The 18,366-nt window shown below is 60.7% G+C and overlaps 1 protein-coding gene across 4 annotated transcripts in view; it reads left to right on the top strand.

The window, feature by feature from the left end:
- Positions 1-15,819, top strand: part of ASMTL (acetylserotonin O-methyltransferase like) — a 74,658-nt gene extending 58,839 nt beyond the window's left edge. For 3 of the 4 annotated variants that reach the window (XM_045050312.1, XM_023248899.2, XM_023248897.2), the window contains 6 exons: positions 2,151-2,313; positions 6,662-6,837; positions 9,753-9,870; positions 10,711-10,854; positions 11,702-11,824; positions 15,535-15,819. In XM_045050312.1, the coding sequence (XP_044906247.1) occupies positions 2,151-2,313; positions 6,662-6,837; positions 9,753-9,870; positions 10,711-10,854; positions 11,702-11,824; positions 15,535-15,761 (951 nt within the window). In that variant the 3' untranslated portion in view covers positions 15,762-15,819. Of the gene's footprint in view, positions 1-2,150; positions 2,314-6,661; positions 6,838-9,752; positions 9,871-10,710; positions 10,855-11,701; positions 11,825-12,524; positions 14,814-15,534 lie in introns of those variants that run through there. The other variant, XM_023248898.2, reaches the window with a different exon arrangement.
- The last annotated feature ends 2,547 nt before the right edge of the window (positions 15,820-18,366 follow it).

Genomic DNA, 18,366 nt, shown 5'->3' with positions numbered 1-18,366 from the left:
TACTGCAGCTTCTGGGCTCCTGATGTTCCTGGACTGGTGGTCCCGTCCTTATCGTCTCCGCCTTCCCGTGGCGTCTCCTGTTGGTCTGTGTGTCCTCTTCTGTCTCTTCCAAGGACACCTGCCGTTGTCCTAGGGCCACCCTGATCCAGGATGGGCTCATCTCACATTCTTCACATTCTTACTCACGGTGCCAGAGACCTTGTATCCAAATTCGGTCCCGTTCCCAGGTTCTAGGGTTCAGGCTTCAGCATGTGTTTTGGGGCCCCTCTTCAGCCCATTGCAGTGTCCCCAGCTGGTTTTCGGTCTTCAGTCAATGGCTTGACACAGAGCTGGTGACTTCTGGGTCTGCGAGCGTGTGACCTGACCTGCTGGTCTGCTAGTCCTGCCTGGAATGTGGGACTTGTGCTCGGGGGCTGTGAGGGCGAAGGCCTGTGTCCCTCTGGGACGCGGTGTCTGGGGTGTTTGAAGGTGAGCTTCACAGGACCCCACGTGGGGCCGGCGGTGCACCCCTGACCGACCTCTCCCGGCCCGGGAGACGAGCCCAGGTGCTGGGCCACCCCCCAGGCCGGGTGGGAGGTCACCCCCTGCCCGGAGGGATCTGTGGGTTCCTCCCGCTCTGGCCTTGGGATCCGAGGCAGCTGGCCCAGCCGGAGAGTGTCCCAGACAGGGTGGGAACCCGCGGGCCGGCTAGGTGCCCACGGCCAGCAGGTGCCCTTAGCCGTGGCCTCTGTTTCCTTCCTGCGTGCGTGGTCACACGCCGCCCGAGAAACAGCCGGCTGCCCGTGCCCGCCGGGCCAGCGCAGGGGGCAGTAGCCTGCCCGGCCACCCTGCACCGTATCTGCCGAGGACGGGGCTGGCCACGGCCGTCCCTGCACTCCCGTGGGCGCCCGCGCACACCCGCCCGGCTGTGTCCTCTCGTCTCCGCCCCCACCTCGCTGCCCCACGTGGCCGGCCCTTCTAGCGGCTTCCAAGCGACAGCCCTGCATGGGCTGGGCGGGGCTCCACGTCAGCGGCTGGAGGAGAGGTGGGGGTGTGGGTGTGGGACTGGGGACCGCCCCTTCCCGCTCCAGCCCCGGCCACGCGCCTGTGACGGCCTCGCCAGGAGAGAAGTTCTGGGGTCAGGAGGGAGAGGTGGTTCTGCTGTGCTGTGCCCAAAATACCTAAGTCCCCCGGGAATAAGCATGCGCACGGTGTCCCCACGTGGTGCAGCTGTGCCGAGGTCCCGGCACCTACCTGTGTCCCTCTGTGGTCTGTCCACCCGGCCACCTACCTCCGCACGTAGCCTCGCAGCGTCCCTCACCGATTACCTGTCCACCTGTGTAGCTGCCTTCAAACTGTCCACCTGTCTGCCTGATCTAACATCCACCCCTTTGTCCGTCTACCCACCTACCCGTGTTTCCTTCCGCGTACCTGTTCCATTGCTCTCGCAGAAAGGTCTCCCGGCGGTCAGCTGACCCAGCCACGGGGCCGTAGGGACTCAGGGAGCACATGTCACGTTGCCAGTGCATCGTGAGAGTTCTAGAAACAAGCCAGCATCGTCGGGCCCTTCATGCAATGGCGTCACTTGTCAAACAAGGTTTCTGCGTGACCGGGTGGGGGTACAGGTGATGGTGGGTGAGACCCCTGTCTGTCCACAGAAGGCCCCACACGCCTGATCGAGACAAAGAACAGCAGTGGCTTTGGTTTCACACTTAAATGTTCTTAGTTCTGAGGCCTTTGGAAGAGCAGACACGCCCCGCACGCGAAGAAGGTTTTTGCATTACCCGCGTGAGCATGGGTCCTGAGCTGCATAGACCCTCTGCTCCTGAGGACAGGCATGTTTGTCTCCAAATCCAGCCACATCCTGAGGTCCTGGGACTTAGGGCTTCAACCGCTCGATCTTGGGGGGAACACAGTTCAGCCCCAGATACGAACACATTGGATTTTCTCCCATGGGACAGTTTTTCTCCTTGATATTCACTGATGTGCTTTTGTCTTGTGCGAGCCCTGTACCCGCTGGAGCCTGCAGGCAGTGTTCTCTGGAGAAGAAGCTTCCACGCACAAGTTAAATAGTTTTCATAGCTGTGGCTTCCAACTTTTGGGTCTGTGGGAGCGAAAGGCACTGCACAAGTCACGTCGTAAGTCTCGCTGTTCTTGTTTTTAACGGACAGGCTCTGTTCACGGCTTGCAAACTGAAGGTGTTTGATGTACTGAAAGAGGAAGGCCCCCTGAAGGCGGTGGATGTTGCACGCAAAATTAACGCCTCTGTGTGTGGAACTGGACGGCTCCTGGATGTCTGCGTGGCCCTGGGATTACTGGAGAAGACAGACACAGGTAAGGGGACGTGCGAGGTGTCCTGATGAGAATCTTTGCAGCTGGAAGGAAGTCATCCAGTGAAGGTGGCTTCTGGGCCATGGCAGGGAAGGCCCGACCATCTATCCTTCTGCCCTCAGATCATGGCTTTTCACCGACGGTAAGGAGTACAGGATGAGGGAAAGGAAACACACAACTGTGTGTGTGGCTATGTGTCTTTCAGAAGAGTGGTTTTTAAAACAAATCTGTATTTATTTGACAGAGAGAGAGAGAGAGAGAGAGCGCACAAGCAGGGGAGGGACAGAGACAGAGGGAGCGACAGAATCCCAAACAGGTTCCGCACTGTGCGCACAGAGCCGACACAGGGTTCGATCTCATGAACCGTGGGATCACGACCTAAGCTGAAATCAAGAGTCGGGCTCTTGTTTGCGGTTTTTAATGTTTATTTATTTTTGAGACACAGAGAGACAGAGTGAGAGCAAGGGAGGGGCAGAGAGAGGGAGACACAGAATCCGAAGCAGGCTCCAGGCTCCGAGCTGTCAGCACAGAGCCTGATGCAGGGGTTAAACTCATGAACTAGGAGATCATGACCTGAGCCCAAGTCGGACACTTAACTGACTGAGCCACCCAGGCATCCCTCTTTTTTTTTTTTTTTTTTTTTTTTTTTTTTTTTTTTTTTTTTTTAGTGTTTATTTTTGGGAAGAGAGAGAGTGAGAGCAGGGGAGGGACAGAGACAGAGGGGGACACACAATCGGAAGCAGGCTCCAGACTCTGAGCTGTCAGCACAGAGTCTGATGCGGGGCTCGAACCCACGGACCAAGAGATCATGAGATCGTGACTGAGCTGAAGTCAGACGCTTAAGCCACTGACCCACCCAGGTGCCCATGGGAGAGTGACATTTTCTTGGGCTCTAGTCTCAAAGAAGCTGTATCAGTCAGGGTTCACCAGAGAAGCAGAGCCAGTGGATTATATGTGTGTACAGCATGGATACATGTTTGTTTTTACTTGTTTAGACAAATATGTGGGTACATAGATACAGATTGGTAATAGATGTGATAAATAGCTAGGTAGACAGATGATAGGAGATTTGCATCGACAGACGGATGCATGGATGGATGGAAGGAAAAAAGGAAAAATGGATGGATACATAAGTGAGTAGATGGATGAAAGGATATAAAGGATGGAAGGAAGGGATGGATGGATGCACAGATGGATGGTGGGTGTTGGGTGGATGGATGGGTATGTAGGTGGGTAGATGGAAAGATTGATGGATGGAAGCATAGATGAAAAGATGGATGGATGGATGGATGGATGATGGATGGATGGATGGGTAGATGGGTAGATGGATGGGTGGAAGGTTGGATGAATGAAAAGGTGGGTAGGTGGGTGGGTGGATGGATGGATGGATGGTAGGTAGGTAGATGGATGGAAGGATGGATGGAAAGATTGATGGGTGAAGGATGGATGAATGAAAAGGTGGGTGGGTGGATGGATGGATGGTGGGTGTTGGGTGTATGGATGGGTATGTAGGTGGGTAGATGGAAAGATTGATGGATGGAAGCATAGATGAATGAAAAGGTGGATGGATGGAAGGATGGAAAGATTGATGGGTGGAAGGTTGGATGAATGAAAAGGTGGGTAGGTGGGTGGGTGCATGGATAGATGGATGGATGGGTAGATGGATGGGTAGGTGCGTGGATGCATGGATAGATGGATGGTAGGTAGGTGGATGGATGGAAGGATGGATGGAAAGATTGATGGGTGAAGGATGGATGAATGAAAAGGTGGGTAGGTGGGTGGATGGATGGATGGGTGGGTGGGTGGATGGATGGATGGGTGGGTGGGTGGATGCATGGATGGATGGAAAGATTGATGGGTGGAAGGTTGGATGAATGAAAAGGTGGGTAAGTGGGTGGGTGGATGGATCGATGGATGGATGGATGGACAGATAGGTAGGTAGGTGGATGGATGGAAGGATGGATGGAAAGATTGATGGGTGAAGGATGAATGAAAAGGTGGGTGGGTGGATAGATGGATGGTGTGTAGGTGGGTGGATGGTTGGATGGATGGATGGATGGATGGATGGATGGATGGATGGATAGGTGGATGGATAGATGGGTAGGTAGGTGGATGGATAGATGGACGGATGGATGGATGGATGGATGGATGGATGGATGGGCAGGTAGGTGGATGGATGGATGGATGGATGGATGGATGATGGATGGATAGGCAGGTATGTGGATGGATGGGTGGTATGTAGGTAGGTGGATGGATGGAAGGATGGATGGAAAGATTGATGGGTGAAGGATGAATGAAAAAGTGGGTGGGTGGATAGATGGATGGTGTGTAGGTGGGTGGATGGTTGGATGGATGGATGGATAGGTGGATGGATAGATGGGTAGGTAGGTGGATGGATAGATGGACGGATGGATGGATGGATGGATGGATGGATGGATGGATGGGCAGGTAGGTGGATGGATGGATGGATGGATGGATGGATGGATGGATGGTTGATGGATGGATAGGCAGGTATGTGGATGGATGGGTGGTATGTAGGTAGGTGGATGGATGGAAGGATGGATGGAAAGATTGATGGGTGAAGGATGAATGAAAAGGTGGGTGGGTGGATAGATGGATGGTGTCTAGGTGGGTGGATGGTTGGATGGATGGATGGATGGATGGATGGATGGATAGGTGGATGGATAGATGGGTAGGTAGGTGGATGGATAGATGGACAGATGGATGGATGGATGGATGGATGGATGGATGGATGGATGGATGGATAGGTGGATGGATAGGTGGATGGATAGATGGACGGATGGATGGATGGATGGATGGATGGATGGATGGATGGATGGGCAGGTAGGTGGATGGATGGATGGATGGATGGATGGATGATGGATGGATAGGCAGGTATGTGGATGGATGGGTGGTATGTAGGTAGGTGGATGGATGGAAGGGTGGATGGAAAGATTGATGGGTGAAGGATGAATGAAAAGGTGGGTGGGTGGATAGATGGATGGTGTGTAGGTGGGTGGATGGTTGGATGGATGGATGGATAGGTGGATGGATAGATGGGTAGGTAGGTGGATGGATAGATGGATGGATGGATGGATGGATGGATGGATGGATGGATGGGCAGGTAGGTGGATGGATGGATGGATGGATGGGCAGGTAGGTGGATGGATGGATGGATGGATGGGTGGGTAAGTAGATAGATGGACGGATGATGGATGGATGACAATGTGTTTCCTGAAACAGCGTTGTGGCACTTGGTCTCAGAGCAGAGGGTCCTATGGGTGGTCCCTGAGCAGCTTGGGAGTGGCAGGGGGTCAAGGACCCCAGGGCAGGAGAGGCCGCTCTGCTTCTGTGACCAGGAGGAAAGTGGGGTGCTGGCCCAGGCCCCAGAAGCTGCCCTCTGTACCGAAGGCGTAGAAATCCGTGGTTAAGATTTGGAGCCTGGGAAACCGAACTCTCCCCCAGCCAGACCACTGTAATGATCTTCTCGTCTGTGATGACCGGGCGTCCGGAAAGCTCCAGCGTCCAGACTTTTAATCACTTAGGAGCTTCTCCCACATTTTGGCCCACGCCTCGCACGGTTCTGCGGGAGAACCCGGGGAACAGTTCTCCCGTGTGCGCGTGGGACGTGTGTCCTCTTCCAAAGGCGAAGAACTAAGAACGTTTAAGTGTTAAAGGGTGGGATGTGCCGTTATCTGGGAGGATCCCTGGGGCCTTCCGTTCACAGATAGGGGTCTCACCCACCATCACCTGCCTGCACCCCCAGCCTCTGTTCTCTAGATGCAGGATGGGGGGCCACATCCTGCAGACAGATGGCTCAGGTGAGAGAGGAGGGGCCCCCCACCAGTGCCGGCTCTCCAGAGAACTAGAACCCAGGTGATCTATAGGTGGCGGTGTATCGCAGGGCAGTGGGTCATTCAGTAGCGGGGCTGTGGCACCTGAAATGTGTAGGGCAGGCCGGCCGGCCGGCTAGGAAGTCAGTACGTGCTGGCCCTCAAGTCTTGAGGCAGAATTGCTTCTTCTCGGCAAAATCTCATCACTGCTTTTAACACCGTCCACTGATTAGATGGGGCCCACCACATTGCTGAAGGTCACCTCCCTCACTTCAAGTCAGCTGCTTCTAGACATCAAACCACACCTTCGAAACCCCGTCTCTTTGGTTTACCCGTGAGTCGGTATCGGCACCGGGTCTGGGCTGTGTCCCCGCGGGGCCGCCCCCTGAGCGTGCTTCGTGCCCCGGTCAGGTGGGTGAGGTTGGCGCCAGCCCCCAGGACGCCAGGCCGTGGCTGCCCACACGTGAGGTGCGCCGGGGCGCCCCGCTGGAGCCCGCATGACGCCCCTCTCGTGTCAGGTTACGGTAACACGCGGCTGGCAAGCCGGCACCTGGCGTCGGAGGGCGCGTGTTCTCTCCACGGCTTCGTCGCGTACCATGATGAGCACGCGTGGACCGTGTTCACAGACCTGGAGTCTGCGGTACGACAGGGACCCCAAGCGGCTGCGGGGAGGCCGGAGGAGGACCCGTCTCAGGTAGCGAACGTCAGGACGCTTGTGTGCAGACCCCGCGTGCCCCACAGAAGCACCCACGGGCACGGATCCGCGCTCTGGCCGGCGGGTTGACCGGGCCGTGTTGCAAAACCGCTGACCGTTGACCCTCGCGACATCAGGATCACGGGGGGTGGGGGGCACGGGCAGCCGGCGTGGGTGGGAGGCCTGGCGGGGGCGGGGCCGGCCAGGTGCCGTGGGCCTGCGGGGTGCCGAGGGGATTCGCGCAGGAAGGGCCCAGCACGTGGCACGGAATGAAGGCACCGCGTTTACCCCCGCGTGGGGTTACATCGCACCGACCCTGTCGCGCGAGCTCGGTCTGCAGAGGCTTCCTGCTGCCCCTCCCTCGTTCCCCTTGCCCTTTGGGGAACCTTTGGGAGTTGACGTTAAAGCTGTGCTGTGTCTGCAGGGCAGGACCCGGTGGGTGCTTTGGGGTGGGCGCGGCCATCCGCCCCCTGCCTCCCTGGCAGCCTCTGCTGAGGGCAGAGCGCAGGCAGGGCTCCGGGTCGCGCTCCCCGCACGATGCAGGAGCGGGTCCGCCAGAGCACGGGGCCTGCATCAGGGCCAGGCGACAGGGACCCAGACGGGCTGTCCCCGTCGGTTGGGCTCATAAGGCTGGAGGCCTACACACAGCGCGCAGTTACTTCTCGCGGTTCCCGAGGTGAAATCCATGCAAGTCAAGGCACCTGCAGATTCGGGGTCCGGACACCCCTGCTTCCCGCCTCCCGTCCGGCTGTCGTCTCGGGGTGGGAGGGGCCGGGGGTCTCTGCAGCCTAGTCTAGAAGGACACGAATCCCCACGGGGGTCCACCGTCATGACCCGGTGACCCGCCCCCCCCCGAGACCATCCCCTTGGGGGTTGGGGTTTCACATACTAAACTGGGGCCACTGGGGGGGAGGACACAAACGTTGTGTCTCTGACGAAGACTGAGACACGCAAAGACGGAGACCCAGAGAGACCCGCGCTCATGGAGACAGACAGAGACCGGCGGGAGGGACAGAGAAGCCCCACGGGGCCCCACGGGGGGGCTGGAGCGGGGCCAGGGTCTCTGTAAACAATCAGCCTGTCACCAGCGAGTGCGGTGACGGCTGCAGGGGCCGGCGGGGGACCCGACCCCTTCCCTTCTCCTGCTTTGTGTCCATCCAGACCTTGCGCGGGGCTGGTGGGGGCCTCCGGGGTGACGGTCCCCACTCACTGGCTTCAGATGTGGAGATGCAGGCGTCTGTTAGGTCCCGCACATCCCAGGGCAGCTGACATCTTGAAGGACCAACCCCTTCTCTGGGCTATACTCAGCCCTGCCACCCCAGACCCCCCCCCCCCCAACTCAGCTCGGCCCCGCCCCTCCCCTGCACCCCCTGCTCAGCTCTGCCCACCGGGCTCCGCCCCACTCTGATTCCTTCTGCCCCACAAGATCCCCCCCCCCCCCCCCCCGCCCGCAGCCCAGCCCCGCCCCGCCCTGCAACCCCCCACCAAACACCCTCCACGCCAGGCCCTGCCCCCCCCTCCCCACCCCGCCCCGCCCCGCCCATCCCCCCAGGCCCCTTCCTGGGTCAGCTCTGCCCTATGAGATCCCCTCCCCATCACTCCCCTCTGGCTTCGCCCGCAACCCCCTACCTGCCAGGCCCTGCACCCCCCCCCCCATCAAACCCCTTCCCCGCCGGACTCTGTCCCCCAAACCCCCTCCTAGCTGGGCCCTCCATCCTGAACGCCCTCCCCGCCCAGCTCTGCACCCCGGACCCCTGCCAGCCAGGTTCAGAACCCCCGTCCCCCGAAGGCCCTACCCCCCCAAGCCCCTCCCACACAGGCCTTGTGCCCCAACCCCCCCACCCAACAGCCGGGCCTTATACCCGGAACCCCCTCCCCGCCCGGCTCTGACCCCCCCCAGACCCACCTCCTCCGCAGGCTCTGACCCCTGAATCCCCTCCATCGCAGGCTCTGACCCCTAAACCCCCTCTTCCGCAGGCCCTGTCGCCTGAACCCCCTCCCTTGCAGGCTCTGACTCTCCCCTGCAGGCCCTGCCCCCCTCCCGCTCCCTCCCCCGCAGGCTCTGGCCCCCCCCCCCCCCCCCCCGCAGGGTCTGACCCCCTCCCCTGCAGGCCCTGCCCCCCCCAAGCCCCTCCCACACAGGCCTTGTGCCCCAACCCCCCCACCCAACAGCCAGGCCCTATACCCTGAACCCCCTCCCCCTCCGGCTCTGGCCCCCCAGACCCACCTCCTCTGCAGGCTCTGACCCCCGAATCCCCTCCATCGCAGGCTCTGACCCCTAAACCCCCTCTCTCGCAGGCCCTGCCGCCTGAACCCTCTCCCTTGCAGGCTCTGATCCCCCCTCTCCCCCACAGGCCCTGCACCCCCAACCCTCTGCCCGACAGGCTCTGACCCTCTCCCCCTCCCCTGCAGGCCCTGCCCCCCTCCCCCCCCCCCACAGGCTCTGACCCCCTCCCTTGCAGGCCCTCCCCACCATGTCCTCCCTGCAGGCCCTGCCCCCCCAACCCCCTCCCCCACAGGCTCTGACCCCTAAACCCCTTCTCATGCAGGCCCCCTGCCTGAACCCCCTGCCTCGCAGGCTCTGATCCCACTTCTCCCCCACAGGCCCTGCACCCCCAACTCCCTGCCCGACAGGCTCTGACCCTCTCCCCCCTCCCCTGTAGGCCCTGCCCCCTCCCCCTGCAGGCTCTGACCCCCGACCCCCTCCCCTGCAGGCCCTGCCCCCACAACCCCCTGCCCTGCAGGCTCTGACGTCCTCCCCCCTCCCCTGCAGCCCTGCAGGCCCTATCCCCCCCCCCCTCCACGCCCTTTCCTGTGGAGCTCCCTACCCTCAGAACCCCCGGGTGGGACCACAGCCAGTGCGCAGGCTCCCCTGGGCCCCGGTGTGGGTCTCCTCAAACCCTGTTCTGTTTCAGAGCAGGGACCGGAGGCTGCGTTTCATGCGAGCCATGCACGGCCTCACCCAGCTGACAGCTCGCCAGGTGGCCACGGCCTTCGACCTGTCCCGATTCACCTCTGCCTGTGACCTGGGAGGTGAGTACCACGCCCCGCCCCCCGCCAGGCAACGGGTGCGCAGGGCTCAGTGCATTTCTTGCGTTAGGTCGTGGCCACCTCATCTGCTGAGAAGACGTCCAAAGCGGGTTTACGGCTTTACAAGCATAAGGCCAGGAATTTGGCTGTGGCGGGTGCCGGGACTTGGATGGACATCCCCAAGTCCAAGGAGGCCTTAGGGGTGGGTCCTAGAGGTTATGGGGCCCTTTCTGCTGGCTACCGATTTGGGGGAGAGGATCACAGAGCCATCTGACCCCGTCTTGTCGGGTCTAATTATGCCATATACCTGCCACCCTATTCCAACTCGCTCCTTACCCCAGGGCAGCAGACGTGAGCTGATGCCTGCCCAAGGGGTACAGTGGGATTAGGGGTCCCAGGGGGAGCCCTGAGCTGCTGGCTTTCATTTCCCTGCCACCTGCACACCGGTCCTCCTGGTGGCCCAGAGTAGCTGCTGTGGCGCCAGCCATGTCGTCCACATTCCGGCAGCGGAAAGGAGATGATAAGAGTGTGGCTTCCTCCCTTCCCAGCTGGGCTCTGATGCTCCCTCTGTGCGTCTGTGCCTCCCCCCCACCCCGCCCCCACTGATATGCGCTGGGCCAGCAAGGTCCCAAGATCTGCGTGAGACATCAGAGATCTCTGCCCGCCGCTGGCTTCCTTTCGCAGACCGGGCCTCCAGCCGTGTTCTCAGACCTCATTCTGGTTTTGCCAAGCGGCCATCTTGGAGACCCGCCAGGGGTGTGGTGCGCTGGGCGGGTCAGGTGACCCTGTGTGTGTGTGTGTGTGTGTGTGTGTGTGTGTGTGTGTGTGTTTGCATCCCTGCAGGCTGCACAGGTGCGCTGGCCCGAGAGCTGGCCCGGGAGTACCCGCGTCTGAAGGTGACCGTGTTTGACCTCCCGGAGGTCATCGAGCACGTGTCGAGTTTTCACCCCGAGGGATGGCAGCCAGAGCGCCTCCACTTTGTGCCAGGTAAACGCTGCTTTCTCTGCGCTCTGGGTCGGCGTTGGGCCGTGTGATATCTGTGTGTGTGTGTGTGTGTGTGTGTGTGTGTGTGTGTGTGTGTGGAAGCAGTCAGGGTGCAGGTGGGGGGGGCGCGAGGGCGCAAGTTGGGGGACGTGCAATGGGGCAGGCAGCATGCAGGGCGCAGGTCCAGGTGGGGGCGCGAGGGTTTAGGCGGGGGGACGCGAGGGCACAGGTGGGGGGGCGCGAGGGCACAGGCGGGGGCATGCGAGGGCGCAGGCGGGGGGGCGCAAGGGGGGTGTGTGCAAGGGGGCAGGAGGGGGTGGTGTGAGGGGTCAGGCGCGGGGGGCGTGAGGGCGCAAGGGGGCAGGCAGGGAGTGCGAGGGTCGTGAGGGCACAGGCGGGGGTGTCCGAGGGGGCACGATGGGGGGGGGGGGCGTGCAAGGGGGCAGGGCGGGGCGTGAGGGCACAAGTGGGGGGGGTGCAAGGGGGCAGGAGGGGGGTGCGAGGGCACAGGCGGGGGCGTGCGAGGGCGCAGGTGGGCGTCCACAGGTTCCACAACCAACCAAGGGCACGAAGGGACGTTACCCGAGAGCTGGCGCGGGAAAGCCTGGAGTCAGACGCGGTGGAGAACTTCCAGGGGCAGCTGTGAGGGCGCGAGTCGACCCGGCACTCGCGACCGCAGTGGCCCGGCCCGGGGGCCGACGCGCCATGGGACCCGGGGTTAGGACTGGAACGTGTTGGGGTTGGGGACACGGCATTTCTCGGAGCGGGCGGAGAGCGGCGCGGCCCCGTGTCCGCGCCGTGGAGCGCCAGCCCTGGTGTCCTGACTCCCGACGTCTGCTGTTCCAACCAGGTGACTTTTTCAAGGACGACCTCCCGGACGCACAGCTGTACGTCCTTTCCAGAATTCTCCACGACTGGGCGGACGACAGAGTGCACGAGTTACTGAGCCGGGTGTCCCGCAGCTGCAAGCCAGGTGAGACCCCTGCCGCTGCGCGGCCTCCCTCTGCTTGCAGAGAGGGAAAGGGAGGGTTTTACCGACAGCCAGGCGCCCCCTGCGCCCCCGCGCGCGCTCTGCCGGCCCCTGCGGACGTGCAGGAGGCGCCAGGAGGGCGGCCGCAGCTTTGGGACCGTCTCACCCGAGTCTCCCCGTCCTGGCCCCAGGAAGTGCCGGCATCTGTGTCCGGTTTGCCGGATGCCCCAGCCTGTGTCCCAGGGGGCCTGGAGCAGGGCATATCCAACCCCGGCCCGGGGGCCCCTTCCCAGGCCTCCGAGGTCCCAGTGGCGCAAAGCGCAGCTCGTATCCCCGTGCCCCGAGCGCCTGGTGACGTGCGAGACACTTCTGTTACCTCCCCGTGCGGTTAGGGAACACGAAACAGCAGTTCACTTTCCAGTTTGCCGGAAACAACCGTCATTTTTGGTCTCGTATTTTGCACAAAGAGCGAAGCAAGGGTCAAGTGCAATCGTGTAGGTTGGGACTCCCCAAATCTGCAGGCAGCCGGAGACGTGGGACTAGTCCCAACACTGGCTGGAGGCAGAATACCATCCTCCGGGGGTGGGACGGCGGTGTGTTTTCTCTTGAGGCCTTCAACTGATTAGACGAGGCCCACCCACGCCACAGAGGGCCAGCTGTTTTGCCCCAGGTCACACATTTAGATGATAATCTCATCCAAAAGGCACCTTCACAGGACCACGCAGAATGATGCTCAACGATGATCTGGGCCCTGTGGCCCCGCCCCAACGAGTGGTAACATGAGCCATGGCCCCACTGCCCCCGTACCCAGCCCCTCCCCTGGAGGGCGCTGATGCCCTGCAGACCCGGAAGCCCGTCTCTGCTTATCTGTGGCTCCTGGCTCAGCACCAGGCCCCGTGAGCAGGAAGTTGGGAAACCACCCATCCCGTATGGGGCACAAGCCGGTGTTTCAGGATGCTGGGGACCCAGGGACGAGCATGTGTGGAAATGCAGTCACACACCAGGAACTGGCACCGGAAGCACCCAGGGTCCCTCAAGAGCAGCATGGCTGTGTGATAAGTTCGCCGGAAACCTATTTGCACAGACGCCCACATTCCTGGGTCACACGTGTGGACGCAGAAAAGTCCCACAGACGTTTGTGGACTCGATGTGCCTGACGCCCACCCCTGCCATTCCGAGGAGGCTCCTGGAGACGATCTGGGGGGAAGGAGAGACAGACGGCCCGGAATCGGTCACCAGAGCTGCTCGGGCGCGGGACAAGGTGGGGGCCCCAGGTGGCGGCCCAGGCGGGGACGGGGGAGGGGTGGGGACAGGCCCCGGGGGGCCGGACACTGAGAGACGGGGGCCCAGATGAGTTATGTCACGCGTCCCAGGGTTTGGAAACAGTATCGCAACGTGTTGGCAAATCTACCCAAGCGTTTGGGAACGTATTAGGAGAGCTGCAGAGAAAATGAACCAACTTCTTATGAAATGAGGAAATGTCTGTGCCAAAGAAGACAACAGAGCTAAGGCATCCTGGTCGGTCCCTGTAGCAGCAGGATCGGAGTCCCTTCCCACCCCGAATTCACATCCACCGGGAACACGCGAACAGGAAGTCATTCGGAAATAGGGCGTCTGCAGATGGGAGTAAGTGAAGGATCTCAGATGAGCCCTTCCTGGAGGAGGGTGGCCCTGAATCCAATCACAGGTGGCCTTGTAAGAGACGGAAGGGGAGACACAGACACAGAGGAGAAGCCACGTGAAGGCGGGGGCAGAGACAGGAGGGACGCGGCCAAGAGCCCAGGGGCGCCTGGAGCCCCACAAGCTGGAAGAGGCTGGAAGGACCCTCCCTTGGAGCCTCAGGAGGGAGCACAGCCCTGCCTGGATCTCCGTGGTCCTGCCCCCCCGGGGTCTCAGTGGCCCTGCCCTGCCTGGATCTAAGTGGTCCTGTCCCTCCTGGGTCTCAGAGTTGTGACTTGCATGGCTGAGAGTAAATGGTCTGTGGTCATTTGTTACCGCAGCCTCAGGACAGGCTCACTGGCATGGAGAGGCAGATTTTTACAGGTCACACGGACAGTCAGGCTGCTGAGCAGGAGGATGTGTCCCTGGAGGGCACGTCTGTGCCTGTTTAGTCCCCGCTGCATTCCCAAGGCCTGGAACAGAGCCCACCCGGAATAAGCGCTCACAAAGCAGCAACACTGTATCATCCGCTGGAGAGGAGGTGGGGTTGGGGAACTAGCCCTGAATCGTCACCTCCCTCAGGAGACAGCCTGGAGGCAGTTGAGCTGCCCGTGTTTATTCTGTGCAGGGTTGGCGGGGGGGAGGGTGCAGGGGTTCACCGACCCTCTCCCCTGCTGGCTGGAGCCGCTCTGTGAATATTCAGGTCTTTGAAACATAGGGGCTGCAGGAAAGAGCTCACAGTGCCTGGTTTTGTGTGTGTGTTTTTAATGTGTATCTAATTTTGAGAGGCACAGAAACACAATGTGAGTGGGTTAGGGGCAGAGAGAGAGGGAGACACAATCCGAAGCAGGCTCCAGGCTCCGAGCCGTCAGCACAGAGCCCGACGCGGGGCTCGAACTCACAGACGGTAAGATCATGACCTGAGCCCAAGTCAGACGCTACACGGAGCCACCCAGGCGCCCCTCCAAGCGCCCAGTGTGAACATTCAGTCTTTCGGAGCCGGGCCATTGAACCGCATGCATATGTTACTTTGAAAAACCCAGAATGTTACAATAGGGAGGGAGCAAAGGCCCGGATCCCACGTCCGTCAAGTGCGTACAACCAACAGCAGGAGACGCAGCGGAAGCCAGCCACTTGTGTCACTGCTGTGTCCCTGTCTCCTCTGTCCCTTTTCTGCGGATCCCCCTTTGACAAAATCGGCAGGGGCCTCTGGTGGCTCAGGCAGCTTAGCGTCCGACTCCTGGTTTCGGCTCAGGTTCATGAGATCGAGCCCCGGGTGGGGTCTGCTGACTCTGGGGGGCCTGCTTGGGATTCCTCGTCTCCCTCCGCCTCTGCCCGTCCCCCTAAAATAAATAAACTTCTTAAAATTAAACACACACACACACACACACACACACACACACACACACACAGAAAAGGAGCAAACATACACTAGTTTCCTCCCGGCCTCTTTTGATCGAGAGTGCTGTTTGCTTGGCCTGGTTTCTCCGTCATGAACGCTTTTGAAAACAAGTAGACGCCCAGACAGACGCGTGCGTACACGGACGTGCACACGCAGCCACTTTGTGCTTGAAGCTCCCGCTCTCGTGCACCCATCACCCAGAGTTCCCGGAGCCAGGCAGCCTGCTTGGGGCATTCCCAGAGTGAATGCGCGCTGCCTGATGGGATCCGGCGTGCTGCACCCCCAGCCCCGGACTTGTTACCCCCACGCACTGAATCCGTGTCCCTGTGCACGGGCACCCTCCCCCACACCCCCAGGCTGGGCCCTGAGACTGCCGGCTGCTCCCCTGTCCGTCTGCCTGTGTTCCCCGCTCTCCCTCCGTGTCTCTGTCTCTCTCTGCCCTTCTCTGGTTCCACGGGTGCGCGCCGGCCTCGGCCTCCCCACGGGCCTGGCGCGCGCGCGCGCTCGCCTCGCCCTCCCCGCGGCCTGGCGCGCGCCGTCCTTGGCCTCCGCTGCCCTCGGCCTCCCCCAAAGTAGTTCCGAGCGCCCATCGTCGCTGACTGGCCGTGCGCTGAATCTTGCCCATGACTCCCTCTGGCTCTGTTGTCCGCAGGCGGTGGCCTCCTGGTGGTAGAAACAGCCCTGGACGAACGGCGAGCGGCCCGGGCCAGCCTGCCGGCGGCCTTGAACGCGCTGGTGCGGGCCCAGGGCAGGGAGCGCAGCCTGGCCGAGTATCGCAGCCTGCTGGGGCAGCATGGGTTCCGGGACGTGCAGGTGGCGCAGGCGGGGGACAGGCTGGACGTGGTTCTGGGCACCAGAGCGTCGTCGTCGGCGCCCTGAGGCTGCCAGCGCGTGACGCTCTCCCGGGAGGCTGATGGGGGGTGGGGGTGGGGGGAGGGGGCTGGAAGTTGGGCGTCGGGTGCAACAGTTACTCGGCTCGGCTTGTGTAACCAGACGGATTAAACCAGCAAAACATACTTGCTCTGAGCTCCTTTGTGGGTCCCGGTCGCGTGGGCAGGAGGGCCGTGCCCTCAGGCGCTCATCTGAGGCCCCGGCCACTTGGCTGGAGACTCCCTCCCACCCCCCCCACTTCCTGGCCTCTGGAAAGGCCTGGAGTCCCCCAGGGGCGCGGTGGAAGGGCCCCTCCGGCTCCCGCTCCGGGACTGTGCGTGTTCCTCGTTCATGCCTGTTCTACATGTGTTTCTGCGCGTGACTTACAGCAGGTCGACCCTGGGTGCCCCGTGTCCCACGCTCTCTGCCCGGATGCTGAGGGGGGGATCCTGGGGCGCCCCGTGTCCCACGCTCTCTGCCAGGATGCTGGGGGGGATCCTGGGAGCCCCGTGTCCCACGCTGTCTGCCTGGATGTTGGGGTGGGGGGAATCCTGGGGCGCCCCGTGTCCCGCGCTCTCTGCTGGGATGCTGGGGGGGATCCTGGGGCGCCCCGTGTCCCACGCTCTCTGCCGGGATGCTGGGGGGGATCCTGGGGAGCCCCGTCTCCCGCGCTCTCTGCCCAGATGCTGGGGGGGATCCTGGGGCGTCCTCTCTCCTGCCCTCTCTGCCCAGATGCTGAGCCGCGGGGCCGCTTCCGTCCACAAAAGCATCAGAAGTCGTGTCTAGGGAGCTGGTGGTTCACGCGGCGGTTTAACAGGTCAAGAGGCCTGCTGGCCACCTGTGTCCCCAAGCGACCTATTTCCCGCTCGAGTCTGCTGGGTATTTCGCTAATTTCTCTCGTCGTGAGGCCATTCTACGATGATTATAAAAACACACACGGACACCTTCATTGATTTATTTACTTATCTTGAATGTTTATTTTTGGGGGAGAGCGAGAGAGAGAGCCAGCAGGGGAGGGGCAGAGGTAGAGAGAGAGCATCCCAAGCAGGCCCCGCACTGAGCCCGACGCGGGACTCGAACTCACCAGCCTGAGACCATGACCTGAACCCAAGTCCGAGGCTCAAAGGACTGAGCCCCCCAGGCGCTGATGGGAGTCATTTCGCTCACACTTTCCGCCTACAAGCCACTGTACCTAACTCATAAAAATACACAATTACACGCAAATTAGTTTCCCCTGTGTACAAATGTGTTTTATATAAATAAGATACATTGTGTGTGTTTTATATAATTCTGTAGCTACGCATACTTACAATGTATATACTACATGTTGTGGATTATAATTCTATATACTACATGTTGTGGATTATAATTCTAGATTTCCACACAGACATTAATTTTTTTTCTCTAATTTTCTTAAATTTTGTATTTATTTTTGAGAGAGAGAGACACACACACAGAGTGTGATCGAGGGAGGAGACACAGAATTGGAAGCGGGCTCCAGACTCTGAGCTGTCAGCGCGGAGCCTGATGCAGGGGTTGAACTCAGGAACCGTGAGATCTTGACTTGAGCCGAAGTCGGACGCTGAACTGAGCCCCCTAGACTATCCCAATGTTTTTTTTGCTTTTTTTTTTTAATCAGAAGTCGTGTGTCCGTGGGAGGCTGGGATGGAAAAAGGAATGAAAGGCTGATCCGAGGGGAGGGGCGGTGCGGTCCGAGGGTCCCCCCCCCCCCCCGCCTCCTCCCCACCCCCCTCCATGTAAGAACACAGGTGAAGGGCTCCAGCCTCCTTCATCCCCCCGTGCCGCTGTCTGTGGGGCGACCTGACCCGCAGTAAAACAGCCCTGCTCCTGCCCTGGGTCCCCTCCCCCACCCCCCACCCCTGGCTGGTGCTCAGCAGCCTGGAGGGACACACCCGCCTCGTGCCAGCCCCGGCTGGGCAGAGCCGCGTGACGCTGGCCCGGTCACCTTGGTCCGCCCGGTCTGCCTCCCCCCTCCCCCACCCCCATCCTGGAGGGGCCAGGCCCTGCGGGGCACGTTTTATGTGTCAGCCTGGCCGCACAGCCCTGGCAAGGACACCGCGTTTGTTCCCAACGACCTGGACCAGCCACGTGCCTGGGACACCGCGCGCAGAGCTCAGCCCGCCCGGAGTTTGCACACCCACAAGTGTGCCCGTAAACCAAGGACCCACCGGAGGGAGGCCCCGGGCCGAAAGCAACAGGCCCTTAACATCAGAGAGGGCGGAGAAAGGTCCACGGGTTCCACGCACCGCTCACCCTCCCGCGTCTGTGTCTGCGGGAACTTCTTGTGGCAAAACATCCCCAAAATAGGAAGAGAACGTGTGACCTCCGTACTATACGTCCTGGGTTTTCTTTTATTAGGAATATTGTGAAAAAACGGGCTGCCTGGGTGGTCCGGCAGTCACGCGTGTGACTCTTGACTTTGTCTCAGGCCATCATCTCACGGTTCGTGGGTTCGAGCCCCACACGGGGCTCTGAGCTGACATCATGGGGCCTGCTTGGGATGCTCTCTCTCCCTCTGTGTCTCTGCCCCTCCCCTGCTTGCACTCCGTCTCTCAAAACAAAATAAATAGCTTTAAAATGAGGAATATTGGGC

Source organism: Felis catus, chromosome X (genome assembly GCF_018350175.1).
Source record: "Felis catus isolate Fca126 chromosome X, F.catus_Fca126_mat1.0, whole genome shotgun sequence".
Classification (NCBI taxonomy): Eukaryota; Metazoa; Chordata; class Mammalia; order Carnivora; family Felidae; genus Felis; species Felis catus.
Note: the sequence above shows the minus strand (reverse complement) of the source record. Positions and strands in the feature narration are given on the sequence as shown.